The sequence below is a fragment of the Thamnophis sirtalis genome, unplaced genomic scaffold, assembly GCF_051295495.1.
Source record: "Thamnophis sirtalis isolate CommonGarterSnake01/CBP01778 unplaced genomic scaffold, rThaSir2_p1.2 scaffold_5, whole genome shotgun sequence".
Taxonomy (NCBI): domain Eukaryota; kingdom Metazoa; phylum Chordata; class Lepidosauria; order Squamata; family Natricidae; genus Thamnophis; species Thamnophis sirtalis.
In genome coordinates this window covers 116,172,865-116,191,889 of record NW_028261385.1, presented here as the reverse complement: position 1 = coordinate 116,191,889, position 19,025 = coordinate 116,172,865, and the positions used below count along the sequence as shown (strand labels likewise).

The following is a 19,025-nucleotide window of genomic DNA, read 5'->3' as shown; positions in this document are numbered from 1 at the left end:
GATCTTCAACATAGTGCTGTCTTGACGGTATGATGAATGGATAGCATTAAAAACTTTATTGTCAAAAAATAAAAAGGTAGATGGATAAGTTGAGTGAAGAGTCTAACAAATAAAATTGAGTTAGGTGGAAATTAATCTCATGCCTGTCAAGCAGCAAGGATAAAAATAACAACTGTGTGATATAGTAGTAGAATGAATAATCCACAACTATGAATACCCAAGCATTTAAAAGGTGATAGTGAAATTAGGATTTACTGTTATCAGCTCTTTGTCACTGCTAACTATGTAGCTTGCAGTTTCTTAATGATATCATATATCCAGCTTTTTTAAGTACAAATACCCTGAAAAAGATCCATGGTGAAAAGTATTCCTGTATATCCAGTGGTGAAATCCAAAAATTTTCCCTACTTGTTCTGTGGGTGTGGCTTGGTGGTCATGTGACTGGGTGGGCGTGGCCAACTTGTAAAATCTGGTGAAACTTGCTTAACAACGCTCTTAGCAACCAAGTTTTTTGGCTCAATTGTAGTCATCCGTTTTCTTTCTTTTTTTCTTTCTTTCTTGTCTCTCCCACCTCCTCTTTCTTTCTCTTTTTCTCTCTTGTCTCTCTCTCTTGTCTCTCTCCTTTTCTCTTTCTTTTTTTCTTTCCTTCTTTTTCTCTTTCCTTTTTTCTCTTTTTTCTCACCCTTCCTTTCTTTCTCTTTCTTTTTCTTTCTTTCTTTCTCTTCCTTTCTCTCTCCTCCTCTCTCTCTCGCTGATTTGTTTCCCTCTCTTTTCCCTCTCTTATTCTCATCCTCCAGCTCTTTCATTTCTCTCTCTCGCTGATTTGTTTTCCTCTCTTCTCATTGTCTCCTTCCAACTCTCTTTCATTTCTCTCTCCCCCTCTCTCTCCCCTTCTCTCTCTCTGATTTGTTTCCCTCTCTTTTCCCTCTTTCTTATTCTTTCTCTCCATCATTTTCTCATTTCTCTTTCTCTTTTTCTACCCCTTTCTTGCTTTTATCTATTTTGCGGGCATGTATATTGCCAGCAAAATACCCTCCTAGGGATAACGGTGGTGGGGACAGCAACTCGTCCTCCCACTGCCTCCAGTGCACAGTGAGGCAAGTAGTTGGCTGCGCAGCACAGGAGAACCCCGCTGTGCAGGAGACTCCTCAGCGCCGTGGTCCCCTTTATGTTGGCTCAGGAAGGAAGGGAATGTGTAGCAGCCATCGCCAGATGCAGGAAGGAGAGCTCCAGCTTTCCTGCGCAGCGCAGGAGAGCCCTGTGGAAGCAGAGCCCTGCACAGCGCAGGAGAGCTGGAGCTCTCCTCCCTGCATCCGGTGGAAGTGGCTGCTCCCTGTTCCCCATTCCCCTCTTCCTGAGCCAACACGAAGGAGACCGCGGCTGACACTCAGCTGACTGTGAAGGAGGCGGAGCAGCCAATCCTGGGCAATGCGGAGAAAATGATAGGGGCACTTCAGCCATGCGGCTCTGCGGAGAGGCTCATGTCTTTTCGGGGTGGAGAGCAGATTGCACAAATGGGTCAGCAGGGAGCTGCAGGAGAGGGGTCAAAGAGCCGCATGTGGCTCTCAGGCCGCAGGTTGCCGACACCTGTTCTATATCCTCCACCGGTGTATTCAGCATGCCCATCATCCCAACGAACCCTATGCATTGGTAAGGCTGACGGCGACTGGCCATTGATGGAGACGCAGCCGCTTCTCTGGGGTGAGAGGGGCGTCAGTGGCATCGGTGCTCCGGGAGGGCAGATGGTGCGCATGTGCAGCATCCCCAGGACATCTGCCTTGTGACTGCCCTCCTGGAGCACTGCCACTGCCCCTCTCAGCCCCAGAGCAGCAGCTGCATCTCCACTAAGGGCCGGCCAGCCGCTCACTGGCTGGGCCAGGCTGGACAAGTGGACATGGGGGACTACCGGGAAGGCCGCATGGAAGGGCAGGCAAGCATGTCAGGGCTGCGGAGAAGGGAGTGCTAGCTACCTTCCCCATGGACAGCTGTCCCCAGAATGCTTGCCTGCCTTCCACACGGTCCTCATCTTGCCTGCTTTCGTAAGCTGGCCACGGGGACACTGGGAAGTCTGCATGGAAGGCAGGCAAGCATGGCAGGGCCGCAGGGAAGGAAATAGGGGAGACAGGCTGGAATGGTGGAAAGCAGAGAGTGGGCGGGGCAAGTGAGCCAGGCCAAATGTCTGCTACTGGTTCTCCCTGAACTGGTCCGAACAGGTAGGATTTCACCCCTGTGTATCTCTCCTCAGTCTGCTTCCAAAAGTCTTTAAGAATAAAGGATGAAGCTAATATAATTCTATTCTAATTTCCCATTGTTTGAGATCTTGTAGTTTCTGGAAACAATTAAACTAGGGACCATAGTGTCACTCCTACGTGATAATTTTTTCCCTTGGTCCAATTTTAAAAACTCGCTCAGTGCTTTTCCAATTGATAGCCTAAACACTAAAGAGCAATAACTAATCTCTATGTGATAGTAAGCTGTTATAAATCAATTGGTTAGGTGCATAAGACTACTTTGGTAATACTTTGCATTACAAGGAAAGGTGCACATTTTTACCAGATGGAGAAAAGGAAAATTTATGCTAAAGGATTAAGTAGTAATACAATTAAAATATACAGAATGCTTAATGGAAGTTATTAATAGGAAAGCCTGGAGCAACTTTGCTTTTTTGCTCTTATTTATTAACTGTTGCTTGCATTCTGTTCCTTGGTGCTATTCAGTAGGCTGCTGCATACCACCTTGAATTGTTTGATCTACCAATTCAGTTTCCTAAGAAAGTGACAAATATCCTTATTCACCTTTAGATCTTAGTGTCATTTGTAAAACTTAAATTTCCATGTGTTTCTGTGTCAATGTAGGAAGAATAATTTTAGCTGAAATATGACTTATCTTGTTTGCTTTTTTATGCAAAGTTGTAATTTTAGATATATAAATAAAATACAAAATTACAAATAAAGTTATAATTTTCAACTTTATTTTAGAACAGCGCTTGACTAGAAATAATTTCTGGGAGAAATGGTATAAGAATTACACCTATTTTAGCCTTTCCTGGATGGTTTCTAATAAATACATAACATGTGAACTTTTGTTTTTGTTTTAATTTGCTTCCTGTTTTCTAATAAGGAAAAAATCATTGTGGGAAGAAGACGTAATCAGTGCAAATGGCAAACGGAACAATTCAATGTATAATGTTTTGTTGTAGGGATAAACTACAAGAATCTTGTCAGATGGCTTTGAAATTACTTCTGACAATGGTGCAGTCCACAAAAGATATGGAAGATCTTATCTTCAAGAAAATTGGCCTTTGTCTTGATGACAGCTTGGCATCTGGAGTGTCGCAAGAGATCATAGCTGAAGAAACATTACTTTCACATCCATTGAAAACAATAGATCAATGGAAATTAAAGAATAACAATAGAATTTGCCAAGGTAAATAATTTAAAGGGAAAATAAAATATTTGACAGAATTCTGCAACCATGTTCTTGCTGTCTTCCATAGCTTTGCTATACAGATAGTCTTTGTTTTATCAACCATTTGTTCAGTGATTGATCTAAATTATGATTGTGCTGAAAAAAAAACCTCAATTACAACCTTTGTAGTATTCCTCACTCATGTGATTACCATTATATTTAATCTGCATTGTCTTATTCCTTCCCAGAGTCCCCTCCCCCCTTGCAGAGAGTTTAGAAGGAAAGGGATAGCAAGAAAATAAACTGTTTGCTCTTCTACATATTGAAAGCAATGTGATTGGGCTATCAGCCCTGGGCACACTATACATAACAGTTTAGATTGTAAATGTGTTTTTATTTTTTCCATTTTCATTTCGTACAGTCACATATATACTGTGCATAACCGGGGCCATATAACATTAAACAATAAACACAGCCATTCCTCTTGTCAACAATACCCTCCAAAATAGAAACCCAATGTACCTCTTCGACCCTCCATACACCCTTTCTTTCGCCCCCCCTCCAACTTTCCATCTTCCCTCCAACATTCCCCTTTACCCTACTTCCCCTCCCCCTCTACCACTCCTCTCTCCCAGTACACTCCCTCCCTTCTCACCCTCCCTCCCATCCTCTCTCCCACCCTCTCTACCCCTCTTTCTTCTATCCCTCTACTCCTCCCTTCGGTGTATTTCTACTATATTAATATATTCAGCTTGTCCTATTTTTACAGTGAAATTAAAGAGCAACAGTATACAAGTGCAGTCGCGTTACTTTAAAATCTAACACGTACTATATATCCCCCCTCCCCCCTAACACCCCACCTCCCTTCCCCCCCCCGACTTCCCAGAGCCCATACATGGTATAGGTTTTTAACAAATACAGTCTAAAATATATTAAGACAAAGGAAATAAAAAAAGAAGTTAATAACACCTCTGCATTAAACTCAGCTTCTTCCTGTTGCACTAACTTTAAGCAGTTTAGATTATTCCTAATCTTAAGCATAGGCTATCTGTAATTTCTTAGTCCCGTATTTGTTTTGTATATAGTCAATCCATTTTTTCCAGTCTCGTTTATATCTCTCATTTGAATGGTCTTTAAGATATGCCGATATTTTAGCCATCTTGGCTAGGTTTGTAACTTTCAATGTCCATTCTTGAGTTGTAGGCAAGTCTTCCTTCTTGCGCCACCAACAGTCTTGCTGCCGTTATTAAGTGCAGAACCAAGTTAGTCTCTACCGCTGTAAAGTCAGTACATATACCTAGTAAAAATAACTGAGGAGTAAACTTTATCCTTCTTTTAAAAATATTTTGCATAATCCACCACATTTTTATCCAAAATGCCTTAACCTTTTGACAAGTCCACCATCTATGAAAATATGTAGCATCGAGAGAACCACATCTCCAACATTTAGGCTGTACATTCGGTACATAGAAGCCAGCTTTTTAGGATCTAAATGCCATCTATAAAACATCTTATAAAAATTTTCTCTCAGGTTTTGTGCTTGTGTGAATTTCACATTTCTTACCCATATTCTTTCCCATGTGTCCAACATTATTGGTTCTTCAATATTTTGAGCCCACTTTATCATACAATTTTTAACTAGTTCTGTTTCCGAATCCATCTGTATTAGTACATTATATATCCTCTTTATATGCATTAAACTTTGATCTCTTATTTGTTTAAACAAATTATCCTCAACTTGGATAAAACCAGTTTTTTGGTCTATTTTCCACCTGGCCTGTAATTGGCCATACTGGAACCATGTTTGAACTACCTTCTCCTCTTTCAATACCTCTAAAGATTTTAGTTGTAGAACCCCCCTTTCCAAAGTGAGAAGTTGTCTGTAGGTGGTTCTATCCTGTTTTTGTGCTATATTCATATTTTCAATTGCATGTCTAGGAATTGCCCACATGGGTAACTTGTCATTTAGTTTATATTGATATTTTTTCCAAACCCGCAGTAAAGCATTTCTTAAGATATGACTTTTAAAATTCTTATCCAATTTTTTGTTGAATAACAAGTAAGCATGCCAACCATATACCAGATCGTGTCCCTCGATATTCAGTATTCTATCGTTGGTTAAATGGGTCCAATCACTAATTGCGGATAGCACCACTGCATCATAATATAATTTTAGGTTAGACAATTTCAAGCCTCCTCTCTCGCGTACATCTTGCATTATTTTCATCTTTACCCTCGGCTTCTTTCCGGCCCATACAAATTTGTTGATACCCTTCTGCCATTCTAAAAGATTCGCATCTTTTTTAAGTATAGGTAACATTTGAAAAAGAAATAAAAATTTTGGTAAGATGTTCATTTTCACTGCCGCTATCCTACCCAGCAAGGATAAGTGCAATTTCTCCCATTTTTTCATCTCTATCTGTATACTCCGCCAAAGTGGTCCATAATTGTGCTTTTATAATTTCCCGTTTGAGGCTAAAATATTAACCCCAATATATTTGACTTTTTTGACTACCTCACATCCTAGCATCCCTCCTAGTTCTTCCTTTTGTTTAGTATTCATATTTATAGCTAATATTTTTGTTTTTCCTAAATTTATTTTAAAACCAGACACTTGACCATATTGATTAATCGTATTCATTAAAACCATACTAGATTCCTGCGGTGGTTCCAATATTATGACCAAATCATCCGCAAAAGCGCGGACTCTGTATTCTTGCTGCCTAATCTTGATCCCTTTTAGGCCATCCAAGCCCCATATTTTATTCAACAATACTTCCAAAGTTATAATGAACAATAGTGGGGACAAAGGACAGCCTTGTCTTGTACCTTTTTCGATTTGATACGGGTCTGTTAAACTTCCATTGACGATGATTTGAGCTGTTTGCTGTTGGTATATTGCTTTGATTGACCGTAAAAAGCTATCTCCTATCTGCATTTTTTGCAATATCTTCAACAGAAATTGCCAGTTAACTCGATCAAAGGCCTTCTCAGCATCCAGAAATATAAACGCAGCAGGAATTTGGTTGTTCTTTCCCAAATATTCTAATGCATTAATAATTAGTCTAACATTACTCTTCATCTGTCTCCCCTGTATAAAACCTGTTTGGTCGGTATGTATCAATTGTTGAATAACCACCGGTAATAAAAATTACCAGTGGTAATAAGATACCACTGTTTATACATAACAGTTTATAAGTACTTTCTTAAAATCTCTTTTGGTTCTAGTCTCTCCACTCTACAAGGTGGGGGTGGGTGGGTAAGCAAGAGCTTTGCCTAACCCTTTCCTGCTGTTGGCATTGCTCAGGATGTGTAGAAGAGCAAATCGCTTACTCTTGAAATCTCTTCCTCTCCAATCTCTGCTCTGCGAGGGGTTCCATGAAGAAAAGCAAACCATTTCTATAGGCAGCCCCTTTTCCCAGCCCAGTCATGGTCATGGTGATTTTCCACTTAGCAACCACTTTGCTTAATGGCAGAGCTGCCAGCCCAATTTTCCCAGTCCTTGGAGTACTAAATGTGTGTTTAATTGCTGTCAATTGAAGTGTTTAAGTTTAGACAGTTAATAATCTCTGGGTTCGTGATAAGGTCCACTAGGAACCTACTGTTGTACATTTCTGATGCTTTTGTTCTTTTGATTATTACCACTAAACTCCCTTGAGCTGCCTTTCTAAATGACAAAAAGAAAGAAAGCACCCTCATTACTTTGCAGATTTCTCTGAGCACTGTTAAGAGCCCAGATGTAGGATGCAAATAAAAAGTTAGCAAGTGAATCAAGTCAGAAAAAATATGACCTGAGAACAAAAAACAGTCTATGATATGAAGATTAGGCATTTATGTTGATTGTTTTTTCTTTCCCAGGAATATATTATAGTCTTTACTAGACCCTGTTCAAATACAGCATTACTTTTTGGGGGGTTTTATCAGGCAAGCAGCAGAACATGGAGTTACATAGTCCCATTTTTATTTCTTCTTTGCCATATTAATTTTTTTTCAGATTTATTTGAATCAGCTTTGTAGGCTTTTACAATAGTGATTAACAGGAGGGGGTATGTTATATAGATTGTAGAAAGACAAGGCCTTAAACATCAGTTTGAATTTTAGTTTGAGCTATCTATCTAATTTTATGTTTTTTTCTAGGTTTTCATGCCACCCACAGTAATTAAATAAATTAATCATTTAATTAATTAATTTAATTTTTTTCACGTCGAACTGGCAGTTATGCCGGCAGCAACCCACCCCCAATGTATATGTTAGTCACTTAATGCTAACTCATAAATTGTCCCATTCCCATCTCATTTGCAACTTCGTTGCTATTGATCAAGTCTGATGGGAAGGGATTTCCTCCACTGAACAGGGGGAAATCATACACTGAAGCTAGAAGAGATACAGCTAATCCCTTCCTCCTAGATCCATCTTTCAATGACTAGTCCAGTGTTTTTCAACCTTTTTGTGCAAAGGCACACTTTTTTCATGAAAAAAATCACGAGGCACACCACCATTAGAAAATGTTAAAAAAATTTAACTCTGTGCCTATATTCAATATAGGCGGGTGTTTTTCCCACGGCACACCTTACACTATGTCACGGCACACTAGTGTGCCGCGGCACAGTGGTTGAAAAACACTGGACTAGTCAAGTGCCTTACAGTAAGTCCAGCTATCATTCTGAACTATACTTGGTCAATACTTAGAATTTTCTTTTACCAAGGATTCAGTTTATTCTCCACCTGATATTTTAAACTACAGAAGAATACTCTAAATGAAATTCTTCACATGGCCATTAATTTATTTAAATTCTCTAAACCAGATTTTAAGGCATTATTGTGAAGGTCTTCATGATTGAGAATGAGAAGTATCTATAACTTATATGGGATCCTCCTGTGGGGGCATAACTGTCAAAAGGTTTACATTTAGAATGTACAGAAAGAAGCACTGTGGGGATAAAAAAGCTACCAAGCAATATAATAAATGTACAAAGAAGAATATGCTAAAATCAATAAAATCCAGTCAACACCAGTAAAAATTAAAAACATCTGCAGATACAGTTTTAAATAGTAGATATAAAAATACTACGAATAACAAGTAGTGTAGAACAGTCAGAACAGAGTCTCTTGAATATTTTAAATGCAGGAAAATTACGGGTGAAGATACTCTTTTAAAAACTAATTCTATTATAGATGCTGAATTATTTTCTACACGTTGACAATTTTGTAATAATTTTAATTCAGTTGAATTGTAACTTGGCTTATAAAATTATATTAGCAAAATATAATAAAATGTTATTTTTCTATGTTTTTTAAACTTACATTTTAAAAATCAATTTATTGAACAGGTGAAGTTTCTGATCAAACACTACAGGAACACAGCTTTGATTCTTTGGAATTGAGTGAGCATTTATGTGAAAGTATTTTTGAAAATCCAGAACTTATATTTGAAAATGAAGAGAGGATTAAAAAAATTGGTCGTTGCTTATATACTACTGTGGAGAAACTTCTTGATATGCTTGCTGAATCAACCAAACAAGTAAAATACTTTTATTTAGTTAAACAGTAATTAAATATTATATATTAATAGTATGGGAAGCCAGGTAGTGCTAAAGACCTATTCTTTTATACCCACAGAGGGAAGGAACTGGAGATCTTGAACTGATATGCTTTTGTTATGTATAGTTCAGATGTTATTGCATCTCAAACAGTCTTCAGTATAACACGTTAAATAAAGATAGTCCTCGTCTTTATGGCCACAATTGAGCCTGAAATTACAGTGATAAATTATTCTGGTTATTAACAGGCACCAGCATGACTCTCCTGCTTCAAGACCACAATCCCTGCACTCTCTATTGGGGTTGTTAAGCAGACTACAAGTGCCTCAGAATAGAAGTGAGTTTCTGGGAGACCCAGTATAGGCATAGGCCCACACTGCAGCATCTCTCCCAGCTCATATGCGGCATGTGCAAGGCCTCCCCAGGGCTCCCTCCCCCACTCCTTAGGCACCCTTGCACAGCTTCTCATCGCACTGGGACCCACAGGCCTTGAGCTTTTTTCCTATTCCATGACACCTTGTTCTGCTTACCTCTTCTGAAGATCACCTTTCTTGAAACAGCATCCAGCCAATGTGGCCTTCCTACAGAGCCACTTAGAGCCATCCCAGAAGTGGATGGCATTTGGGAAGTGGGCACCATTCTCAGGATCTCAAAAGGGTGTGATTTTCCAAAGTGGAGTAAGACATAACTGAATGGGGAGGAGACCCAGGGCCTCTGGGATCTGTCAAAACAGAGGTGGCGTGACGATAGATGAGTGGGGGCAGTTGCAGTGTCCTTATGGTTGGCCAGAATGGCAGGTGGATTGCCAAGTATCCAAATTGTCATAATGTGACCGTGGATGCACTGCAGCATCTGTAAATTTGAATACAGATTGCATGTCCTATTGTTCAGCATTGTTGTAATTTTGAACAGTCGCTGAATGAATGGTCTTAAGTGAAGCAAATAACTACATGCTCAGCAATATGATTAAATAAAACAGTGAGAGATCAATGTAACTATATAAAACATAGCAAGTAAAAATACCCAACATTACTAATACTTTTATAGACATTCTAAAGAGTACATTTATTGCATGGCACATCAATTGAGAATTCTGAGATACATGAAACCCAACTATCATTGGTCAACATCTCAATCATTATTGAATAATGCTTTGCCATATGATTAAATATCACTTATGCTCCTTAAGAAATTGAAATAGTCCATTTCAATTGTATTAAAACTCCAGTCCACTAAATATATTAATAGCTTTATATTTAGTAGTTTAACATTTTCAAAACTACTGGCATTATAGATATAATGATAATTTAACAGATAAATTAAACATTTTGTATAATAAAAACATGTAAGTGTAAATGTTCCTTTCAAATAACATTCTATAATATAACATAGAATTTAATCTTGGTGATGGTTCATAAAACCCTAGAAATCCTTTTTCTGCTTCAAAAAGGAAGCAGGTGGATACTTATATTCTTGTCTTACAATACTCAAAAGTCCAAATATGACACCATGCCTAAAGCATTATTTTAATGGTGACATACACACCTGATTCTCAGTCTCCCAAGGATCACAACCTGCAGTTTGAAACCCCTGGTATATATAAATTTTCCTACCTAGAAATTGTTTTTGTGCAAGAAAAGTATGTTGTTTTTACCATGAGTATAGATGAAACATCACTAAAATTTAATATCTTTCCTTTGAAGGTACCGTACTTAAATTTAAAATAGTTACAGAATGCTGATGTGTTTATGTTACTGACAGAGCTAGGATTTCTTATCCTTTGTTTCATTGGATTCTTGGGAGGGGCAGGAAGAAATCAACTTTCTAGATATATTTCCCACCAATAAGCACTAGGAATTGTGTTACTATTTAGTCATTTGCTACCAGATTTTGATAATGATGTCAGGTGACAGCTGTAAAAGGGATTTGGGGATTAGGTGCAATCTAAGACTTCATGTTGCCTCTCAGAGTGCGTACTTTCATTGTCTTTTAAATCTCTTTGTTTCGAAGCTGGAGGAAATGCACAATATCCATAGTAATATTAAAGAGGAATGCAAGAATAAGAATTGGGAAGCATGCCAAATGCTTAATGAACAGCATGGATTAATGGGCTTTTTGGATGAAGAGAGTAAAGCTCAGAATCAACTTGTGTTAGAGCTTCATAAAGCAAAAGGTAAGCAAGCTAAACTTCCCAGTAATGGATCATGGACCTGGTCACAATTACATGAAGAAAGAAAGCATATCTAACTATAGAGGAGGAAAATTGTTGGAAAGTAGAGCCATTGTACAAGTACTGGAATTTTGCTACTACAACAACATGTTTTTCCAGTTGGGGAACCCAGAGCAGGATGGAGCCCATTAAATGGCTTGTGTGATCTGCTGTCGCCAGGAGTGGGAGGTTGGGGGTGATTTTGTTATATTATACTATATTAATTTATTTGATTCTTTTTGTTAGTTTTTATTGTTTTAAATGTGGTCTTTTATTCTGTAAGCCGCCTTGAGTCACCATTGGTGAATAGGCGGCAATATAAATTAAATAAATAAATAAATAAATATTACAGAGGGACGACAACTCTGTCATGCTATGCTGATTATTCTGTCATCTGGTACTTTAACTGTATGGTGCTTTAATGTTGATATAATTAGAATAAATGGTAAACAATTACATATTGTAAAATTAACATTTTAAATAGAGACTCCTGGCATAGAGAATCCTACACATAGAGAATGTTAGCACTAGCTGTTATATTACTATTTTGTATACATTCTTTTAGTGTTATTCAACAACAATTCAAATGTTATTCTGTTTTGAGTTATAGGTCTCATTGAAGGTTATTTAACAGAAAGACATACTTTGGAAGAAGCTTTAAATCTTAAAGAAGAATCTGAGCGTTGTCTTGTTGCAGAATTGGAAAAGCTTAAAGCACAGATTCAGAAGTTAACCCAGCATAATGCAAGATGTGCAGAGGAACAAAAATTACTAATAAATCAAAATAGAGCTTTGGCTGCCAACGTGGGAGAAAGAGAAGTTGGTATGAAATGAAATATACATTACTATATTAAATACATGTAAATCTTGGCTGGAGAATAAGACTGCTGCCAGTGTTAGTGTAATTTTCATTGTATTTAAAAGTATACCATATTTTTCAGAGTATAAGATGCACCAGAGTATAAGATACAGCAAAATTCTGAAGAGGAACATTTTTAAAAAAAACTTTTTGCACTCTGAAAACCTCCCCAAACGACCTGTTTTTTGTGAAAACGGGCTCGTTTTTGTTGTTGTTGTTGTTGTTTTTTCAAAAAAAGGGCATGAATAGCCCTTAGGAGGTTTGTAGAGTGCTCCTGGAAGGGGGAGCAAAAACATTGAAAAAGGGCACGGATAGCCTTTAGGAAGCTTATAGAGTGCTGCTAGGGGTTGGGGAGGGCAGAAATGAGCAAAAAACAGCCCGTTTTTGCCCAGCCCCCAGCAGCACTCTATAAGCTTCCTAAAAGCTATCTGTGCCTTTTTTGCTCGTTTTTGCCCCGGGAGCTCTCTGAAAGCCTTTTAAAAAGCTATGCAGAGCCATTTTGGTGAAGGGGGCGGGTTTCAGGAGGCAAAAACTGCTGTATTCAGTGTATAAGACACACCTAGATTTTCAGCTCTTTTTTGAAGGAAAAAGGTGCATCTTATCCTCTGAAAAATACGGTACTTAAAACAAAAGTAGACAGTAGTATTTATGTTGCTTAAGTTGCAGTACAAGCATTTTTAACAGCATTTTCAAAGTAATATTTTTATTAATGACTTAAAAAAATGAGAGTTCATGTTTCTTAAAAGATTCTTTTGCATTGTGACCCATACTATATAGACATGATTATACATGGATCTGGGGAGATTGAGGACAACCTTTTCACAAAAACTGATTGAAATTTGGGAAAGCTGCTGAAGTTTTCTTCATCTTTTTTTTTTTTGTAAAAAAAATTTTTTTTATTTTCAAAACAAACATACAAATCCTCCTTCTTTACATACTGTAGAAAGTGTATCAGCTGGTTACAAAAGGCTTTTGTGCATCTCTTCCACCGTCATCAAATATAATTCATATTAATTCAAATATCTTAACTCAAATATTTATTATATTACCATCATCATACCTCCACTTTTGTTTGACTATAGTTATTTAAACGTCCTTCATCCTAAAATATACCAAGATTTAATACATAACCACATGCTGGCATTTCATTTACTTATTTATAAAATCCTCCATTAACATTAAATCCTCATATCCTATTTTAGCTAAACATCCATATTTAATACCAAAATTTTCTAATCCTCCAGTATATAATTTATTATCATTATCCTTTCTTTATTTAACTATATCTATATCATAACATTTTCCCCTATTAGTTAAAACATGTTAACTGTGTCTAATTTTGTTCTTTTTTATTATTGTTATTAATAATCTTTATATATAGTCCAAAAATATTTCTAACCTTCCCTTCTCATATTCAATTATTACTTATCATAACATTATATACATTACTATCATTATCAATTTTTATTTAACTATACCTATTATCACTGAATTTAACTAAATTTAGCTAATTTTGAATTATACTCTTCCATCTATCAACCTGTATCTCTCCAATAGCAAAACAATCTTATATTTACTGCCATTTGTGGATCCAATTCTCCAAACATCTTTTTAAACAAGTCTGTACGGAGTCCTCTTTGCACCTCCTTGTTTGTAGTATCTCTCATATAATGTTGACGCCCTCCTTCTGTTTCCTTTGTCAGCTTGTCTTTAATTCTCAGCAGTGTTATCAAATATATGATAGACTGGAATTTTTATTGCCAGCAAAAGACTTTTGCCTTGCTTTTCTCTGAGATTTTGCGATATCCCCGAGATCAGCAAGATGTAATCTTCCTGTTCACCATCTCTTCGGGATGATTTAGGTCCGTTGGAACCCCTCACCAATAAAAGTGTCGAGTGCGATCTCTGAGCTTTGAGATCGCGCGTCGTCTTGTCACGGCATCAGCCCCTCCTCTCGGTGAAGTTTTCTTCTGATTAACCCACTTTTGCCCCTTGTGAGCTAACTAGCAATGATAATAGGAAACAGAGTTAGGTGGCTATGACCTCCACTTTAACTTCCCAAAATCCTCTTTGTACAGCTTTATTACAGAATATTTTACAAAGAAAAAAGTAACTGATAGATTACTATTTCCTGTATTACATGCAGTCAATTCTGGACCTTGCCAAGACAAGTTACATGCCAATCTGAGTCATAATTCTAGTGTATTGTAAAAAAGATTAATTTATGGTGCATAACTAATTAAAATATATATGAATTTTGAAAAATATTGTGTTCTTGGTACTGCTGTTTTTCCTTTATGTATTAGAATTAATCAAAGAGATAGATCGTCTAGCAAAAACAAATTTGGAATTGCAATGTCAAGCAGACAAAGATTGTTCAAACTTGAATACACAGATGAAAATCTTGGAGATTGAACTTGAAGACCAGTTAAACAAAAATCAAAATCTAGCTGCAATGGCATCTGAAGTTATTGACCTAAGACAACAAATGGAAGCTCTTGAAAGACAGCTGAAAAATCAGAGAGATTTCATGGATGTAAGAAAAACATGTATAAAAATTTGGATTTATTTTTTTTGCTAGCATTCTGGCGTAAAGGTTTCTCTTAAAGTATAAAATTATGATAATCTATGAAAAAATAAATGTTAAAATTAGTAATTAAATGATCTTTATTTGATTTGAAATCTAAAATAGACTCATATCTGTAAAACTGACTTTCATTTTCTTAACAGAAGCAAGCTATTGAAAGGGAACATGAACGTGATGAGTTTCAAGAAGAAATTTGGAAACTAGAAATGGAATTAAAACTTACAACAAAATCTCAAGCTTCTGGAAAGTCCAGAACCGATCTGGTGAGTAAAATCATTGCATATCAAAACTATTTTTAGTGCTAACTTGTGCTTGACGCAAGAATTAAGAGAATATATCAAAATGAAGAAGAATGAATGTTAGAAATTGAATATGATCTGCTGTGATTATATGCAGGCGAAATAGGAAAACTATGCTCCATTACAATATGATATGGTGTTCCAATGAGTTCAGTATGAATGTTTTGTTTTACACTATTTTGTTGATGTACCATTGGCGCCAAAAGATTTTTAAAAATTTAACAGAGAAAAAGTAAATTCAAGCTACAGGATGGTAGAATTGAAACCTTTCAAGCCACAATTTCAGTAGATTTTCCCAAATCAAAGGAAATGAATTTGAGGCACTAGGGAAGAAAGTGAAACTTTATAGGCTCACCCATTTCCTCCAATTTTCTTTGCTTCTAATCAGCAATGAATAAATGAAGTCTGATGACTGCTTACTGACAGACCCAGGAATAGAAATCAAAAGTAGTGTTCTAATGCCATAGTCTCCCAAGCTTTTTCTGGAATAATTTTATGAAATTTGGCAGTCTAGGGTATATAGGCTTTATCAAGATCAGAATCAGCTCTAAATTAACCAGTCAACTTGATTCACGTTCCTCATTATTATGGAGCATTTAAAGGTTTCTGCAATGAAATCCTTACAGGTAATCCTCACTCAATGACCCTAGTTGGGACCAGAATTTCCATCACTAAGCTATGCAATTCTCAAGCAAAACTTCATATGACTGCATCTTTTGGCAGTTTCAGTACAGAATGGGACAACTCGCTGCAGGATAATTCAACAAATACAAAAATTAAATTAATTTCAATGGAACTTTTGGTCAGTTGTTGGGTCGTTTTTCATCCTCCGGAGCTTTCAGGGAAGCCTCCGGAAGGCCCCTGAAGGCTCCGGAGGGCTTAAACCGGTCCTACGAGCAAACCGGTCAGTTCCTGAACTTCCGGTTTACCCATAGGGCATGGTTCTTTGCCCTCCGGAGGCTTCAGGGAAGTTCTTGAACCCCCCGGAGGGCCTCCGGGGAGGGTTGGGGAAACTGTTTTCGCCCTCCCCGGGCTCCTACAAAGCCTCTGGAGCCTAGGAAGGGCAAAAAAAGCATGTAAAAATGGGGGGGAGTGCCTGTCATGCGCGCATGCATGCTGGGGAGTTCACGCATTGCATTATGGGTGCAGCACACCAACACACGACCCCCCTGCACTCCCCTTGCTTATGGCATATGAGCCAAAAAAGGTTCGCCTTTGCTGGAGTAAGAGATCAAAATAAATTAATTTTTTTGTAAAGATTATGATCCAGAGCTAACAGGTAGCTCATAAGTTGCTCCTGCTACCTTTTTTGATCTCCATGATCTCATACTCCATAATGAGGTCCTCGGGGAAGGTTGGAGGTAGCAGGAACAACTTGTGATATTCCCTTCAGCTTCTCCATTGACTTTGTTCTGGGAAACCAGCAGGGAATATCACAAATGGCAATCACATGATAGCAGCTTGCAATGTTGTAGTCATAACATCTAGCATTTCTGAATCATAATCTTTTTTAATGTTATTTTATTAAAAGTTTTCTCTTAATATAAAATAGAAATAGAAATAAAGACAATGGAGAAAGGGGATAGAGGATTATCTCCTCTATCTAGGAAGGAAGTGAGAAAATTTTTAAAAAGAAACAAAAAGCAGTAATTTCTGACTTTTCAGTGCAATGAGATATACTACATAATAGAACTGTAGAATCAACTTTTTAGATATATCAATAGTACCACTAGCCATTAAACATTAAAAAGCTAAAGATGCATAGTATAATTAATTATAATTAGGCATACTGTTGTGAAGTTCCCAGAAGACGACCTAATGAATTTACGAGCCTCGAGACAAAGTTCAAAAGAAATCCAATCATTTATTAGGATCAACATTCTTAATGTTGACAACTGTTTTATCTAAGCCTCTCCCCTATTCATTTTTGATACAAGGCAGGCCTACCTGAGACCTATATGTATCTTAGCATTTTTATGGCTGTATCATTAAAATTAGAATATGTTGAATATATAAATTGTCTACATTACAGGATGAAATATAGTGTAGTTAGACTTGACTACCACACGTGCAGTGGGACTTATCTTTTTTCTTCCTTGTAATCTCTTGGGATCTTTCAGAGCCTCCAGTTGCCTTGGAGCAAAACACTTAGAACAGAAGCATATGGGCCTTCAGGTTTTTAGTACTACCAAGGAGCAGCTTTTGATATGAAACATTAGATTAATCAAAGTAAAAATATTAGGAATATGGTGATTATTTTCTTACTGTTTGTGTTCCTTTTGTATTTGTCTTTATAGGTAGAATCTCTCCACAATGAAATAAAAGAGAGAGTGGATGATTATAACAGGCTTTTTACAGAAAAAGAGCAAATAGAGAATCTCCTTGCAGCTCGTAATGAAGAAATAGAAAAGTTGGAAGGACAAGTCATGGAGTTTCAATGTCTGAATAAAGAGGTGGCAAAGAATGTTGATAAACTCATGCAGGAACTGGAAAAAATGAAAAAAAGGGAAATTGAATTAAAAGAAGTAAGCTTAATTTTGTAATTTTAAATTTTTAGTAAGGGATTTGGAATTTATACAGGACAGCTAATAACTGAAATTGTGTGCTTTTTTCAAATATACAAACTTCTCAATGAAGATAGGAAAATGCAAACAGGTAGTAAAGAAAAATGGAGCTATTCAACTATTTTGGCTTAATCTACTAAGAGGCATAGGCATGTATTTGGCAGCATTGTGAGGAGCAGGAAGAGGTCTAAAAGCTCAAGACTAATTGAAATATAATCAGGAAATATCTGTTTATTTTGAATAAAAGATAAAGGGGACCCTTCAGATTTTACTCCACTAGTCATTGCCAACTAAGGGAGAACTGCTCATCTCTGTTTTAAGGCCATTGAGCCAACGTTGTCCAAAGACATTTTGATGGTCATGTGACCAGCGTGATGTCATAGTGTGCTGTTGCCTTCCCACCAAAGTAGGTCCTATGTATCTCGGATTTGCATGTTTTCAAAGTGCTTCGTTGGGAAGAGCTGGGGCGAGGACAGGAGCTCACCCTGACACATGGTGCTCTTGTCTCGAACCTGGGCTGTCAGCTTTCCAGCTGTCAAGCCTAGTGTCTTAATGCTGGGCCACCATGCCCCCTTACTTTGAATAGGTTTTTGTCTATTAATCTTATCTCAATTTTATTGGTAACTTTCTTGATAAGAGTGTAAGAATATATTCTCATCAAGGTTACCCAAGGTTTGACGGTCATCCCAGTTGCTCAGGTAAAGCAAGTAGGTACCTTCTGTATATTGGGTAGATGCTTGCAGTGGACAATCACTTTAGTAACAATGGCCAAAGTATAATTTCATTTTATATGGAAGAAAGTGATTACTGCAAAACCATTCCTTTATTTTACCAAGAAAATCACTTGGTTAGACAATATAAAGTGATTGCCAGTATAATGTCAGTTCTCTCAGATCAGATGCACTCAGCATCGTATTGAGAAAATGCTGAGGATCTAATAGTATCAATGAAGTGGTTAGATTAAAGCATTCAGGTTAGCCAGTTGCTAATATTTCTGTGAAGCTAAAGAAAACACTGGATAATGAAGATTTGCTTCCTGAACACTTTTGAGTATGTCTTACAGATTTTTGGCTGCTAATCACAAAAATAACCTATAATTTAACCTTTATGTTCTATAGAAATATTCTGTTTTTATACAGTGGCAATTTACACCTTCAGTACTTGTTGGCTGTGCTGCACACATGAAAGAAACATACAAAACATGGAACTGTTGTTGAAGCACATCCAGTTTGCCAAATACAACTGGAATATCTAGGAGATCCAAAAGTAGTGGCTCTGCTGCTTGAAATGCAGCTCAGATATAACAAGTACTGTTGTTACATATGCAGATGGGACAACCGTCCGAGAGTCACCTTACATTAAAAAGAAAGGGCCACTCTGAAATAATTTGGTTCCAGGATAGAAAAATGTGGCACATGAACCCTTTGTTGACCCAACAAATATTTTTGCCTCCGCTTTACCTAAAATTCACTAATTAAAAAAATTGTTTCCAAGAATAACTGATGCCAAGATTAAGGAAGGCATTTGTTGGTTCACAGATCAGATACATTATTAGTGTC

At 37.2% G+C, this 19,025-nt stretch overlaps 1 protein-coding gene across 3 annotated transcripts in view; it reads left to right on the top strand.

The window, feature by feature from the left end:
* Positions 1–19,025, top strand: part of LOC148045605 (pericentrin-like) — an 86,438-nt gene that overhangs the window by 23,166 nt on the left and 44,247 nt on the right. For 2 of the 3 annotated variants that reach the window (XM_087716698.1, XM_087716701.1), the window contains exons 13-19: positions 3,200–3,426; positions 8,739–8,929; positions 10,959–11,121; positions 11,762–11,980; positions 14,323–14,552; positions 14,747–14,866; positions 17,200–17,427. In XM_087716698.1, the coding sequence (XP_087572824.1) occupies positions 3,200–3,426; positions 8,739–8,929; positions 10,959–11,121; positions 11,762–11,980; positions 14,323–14,552; positions 14,747–14,866; positions 17,200–17,427 (1,378 nt within the window). The remainder of the gene's footprint in view (positions 1–3,199; positions 3,427–8,738; positions 8,930–10,958; positions 11,122–11,761; positions 11,981–14,322; positions 14,553–14,746; positions 14,867–17,199; positions 17,428–19,025) is intronic. The other variant, XM_087716700.1, reaches the window with a different exon arrangement.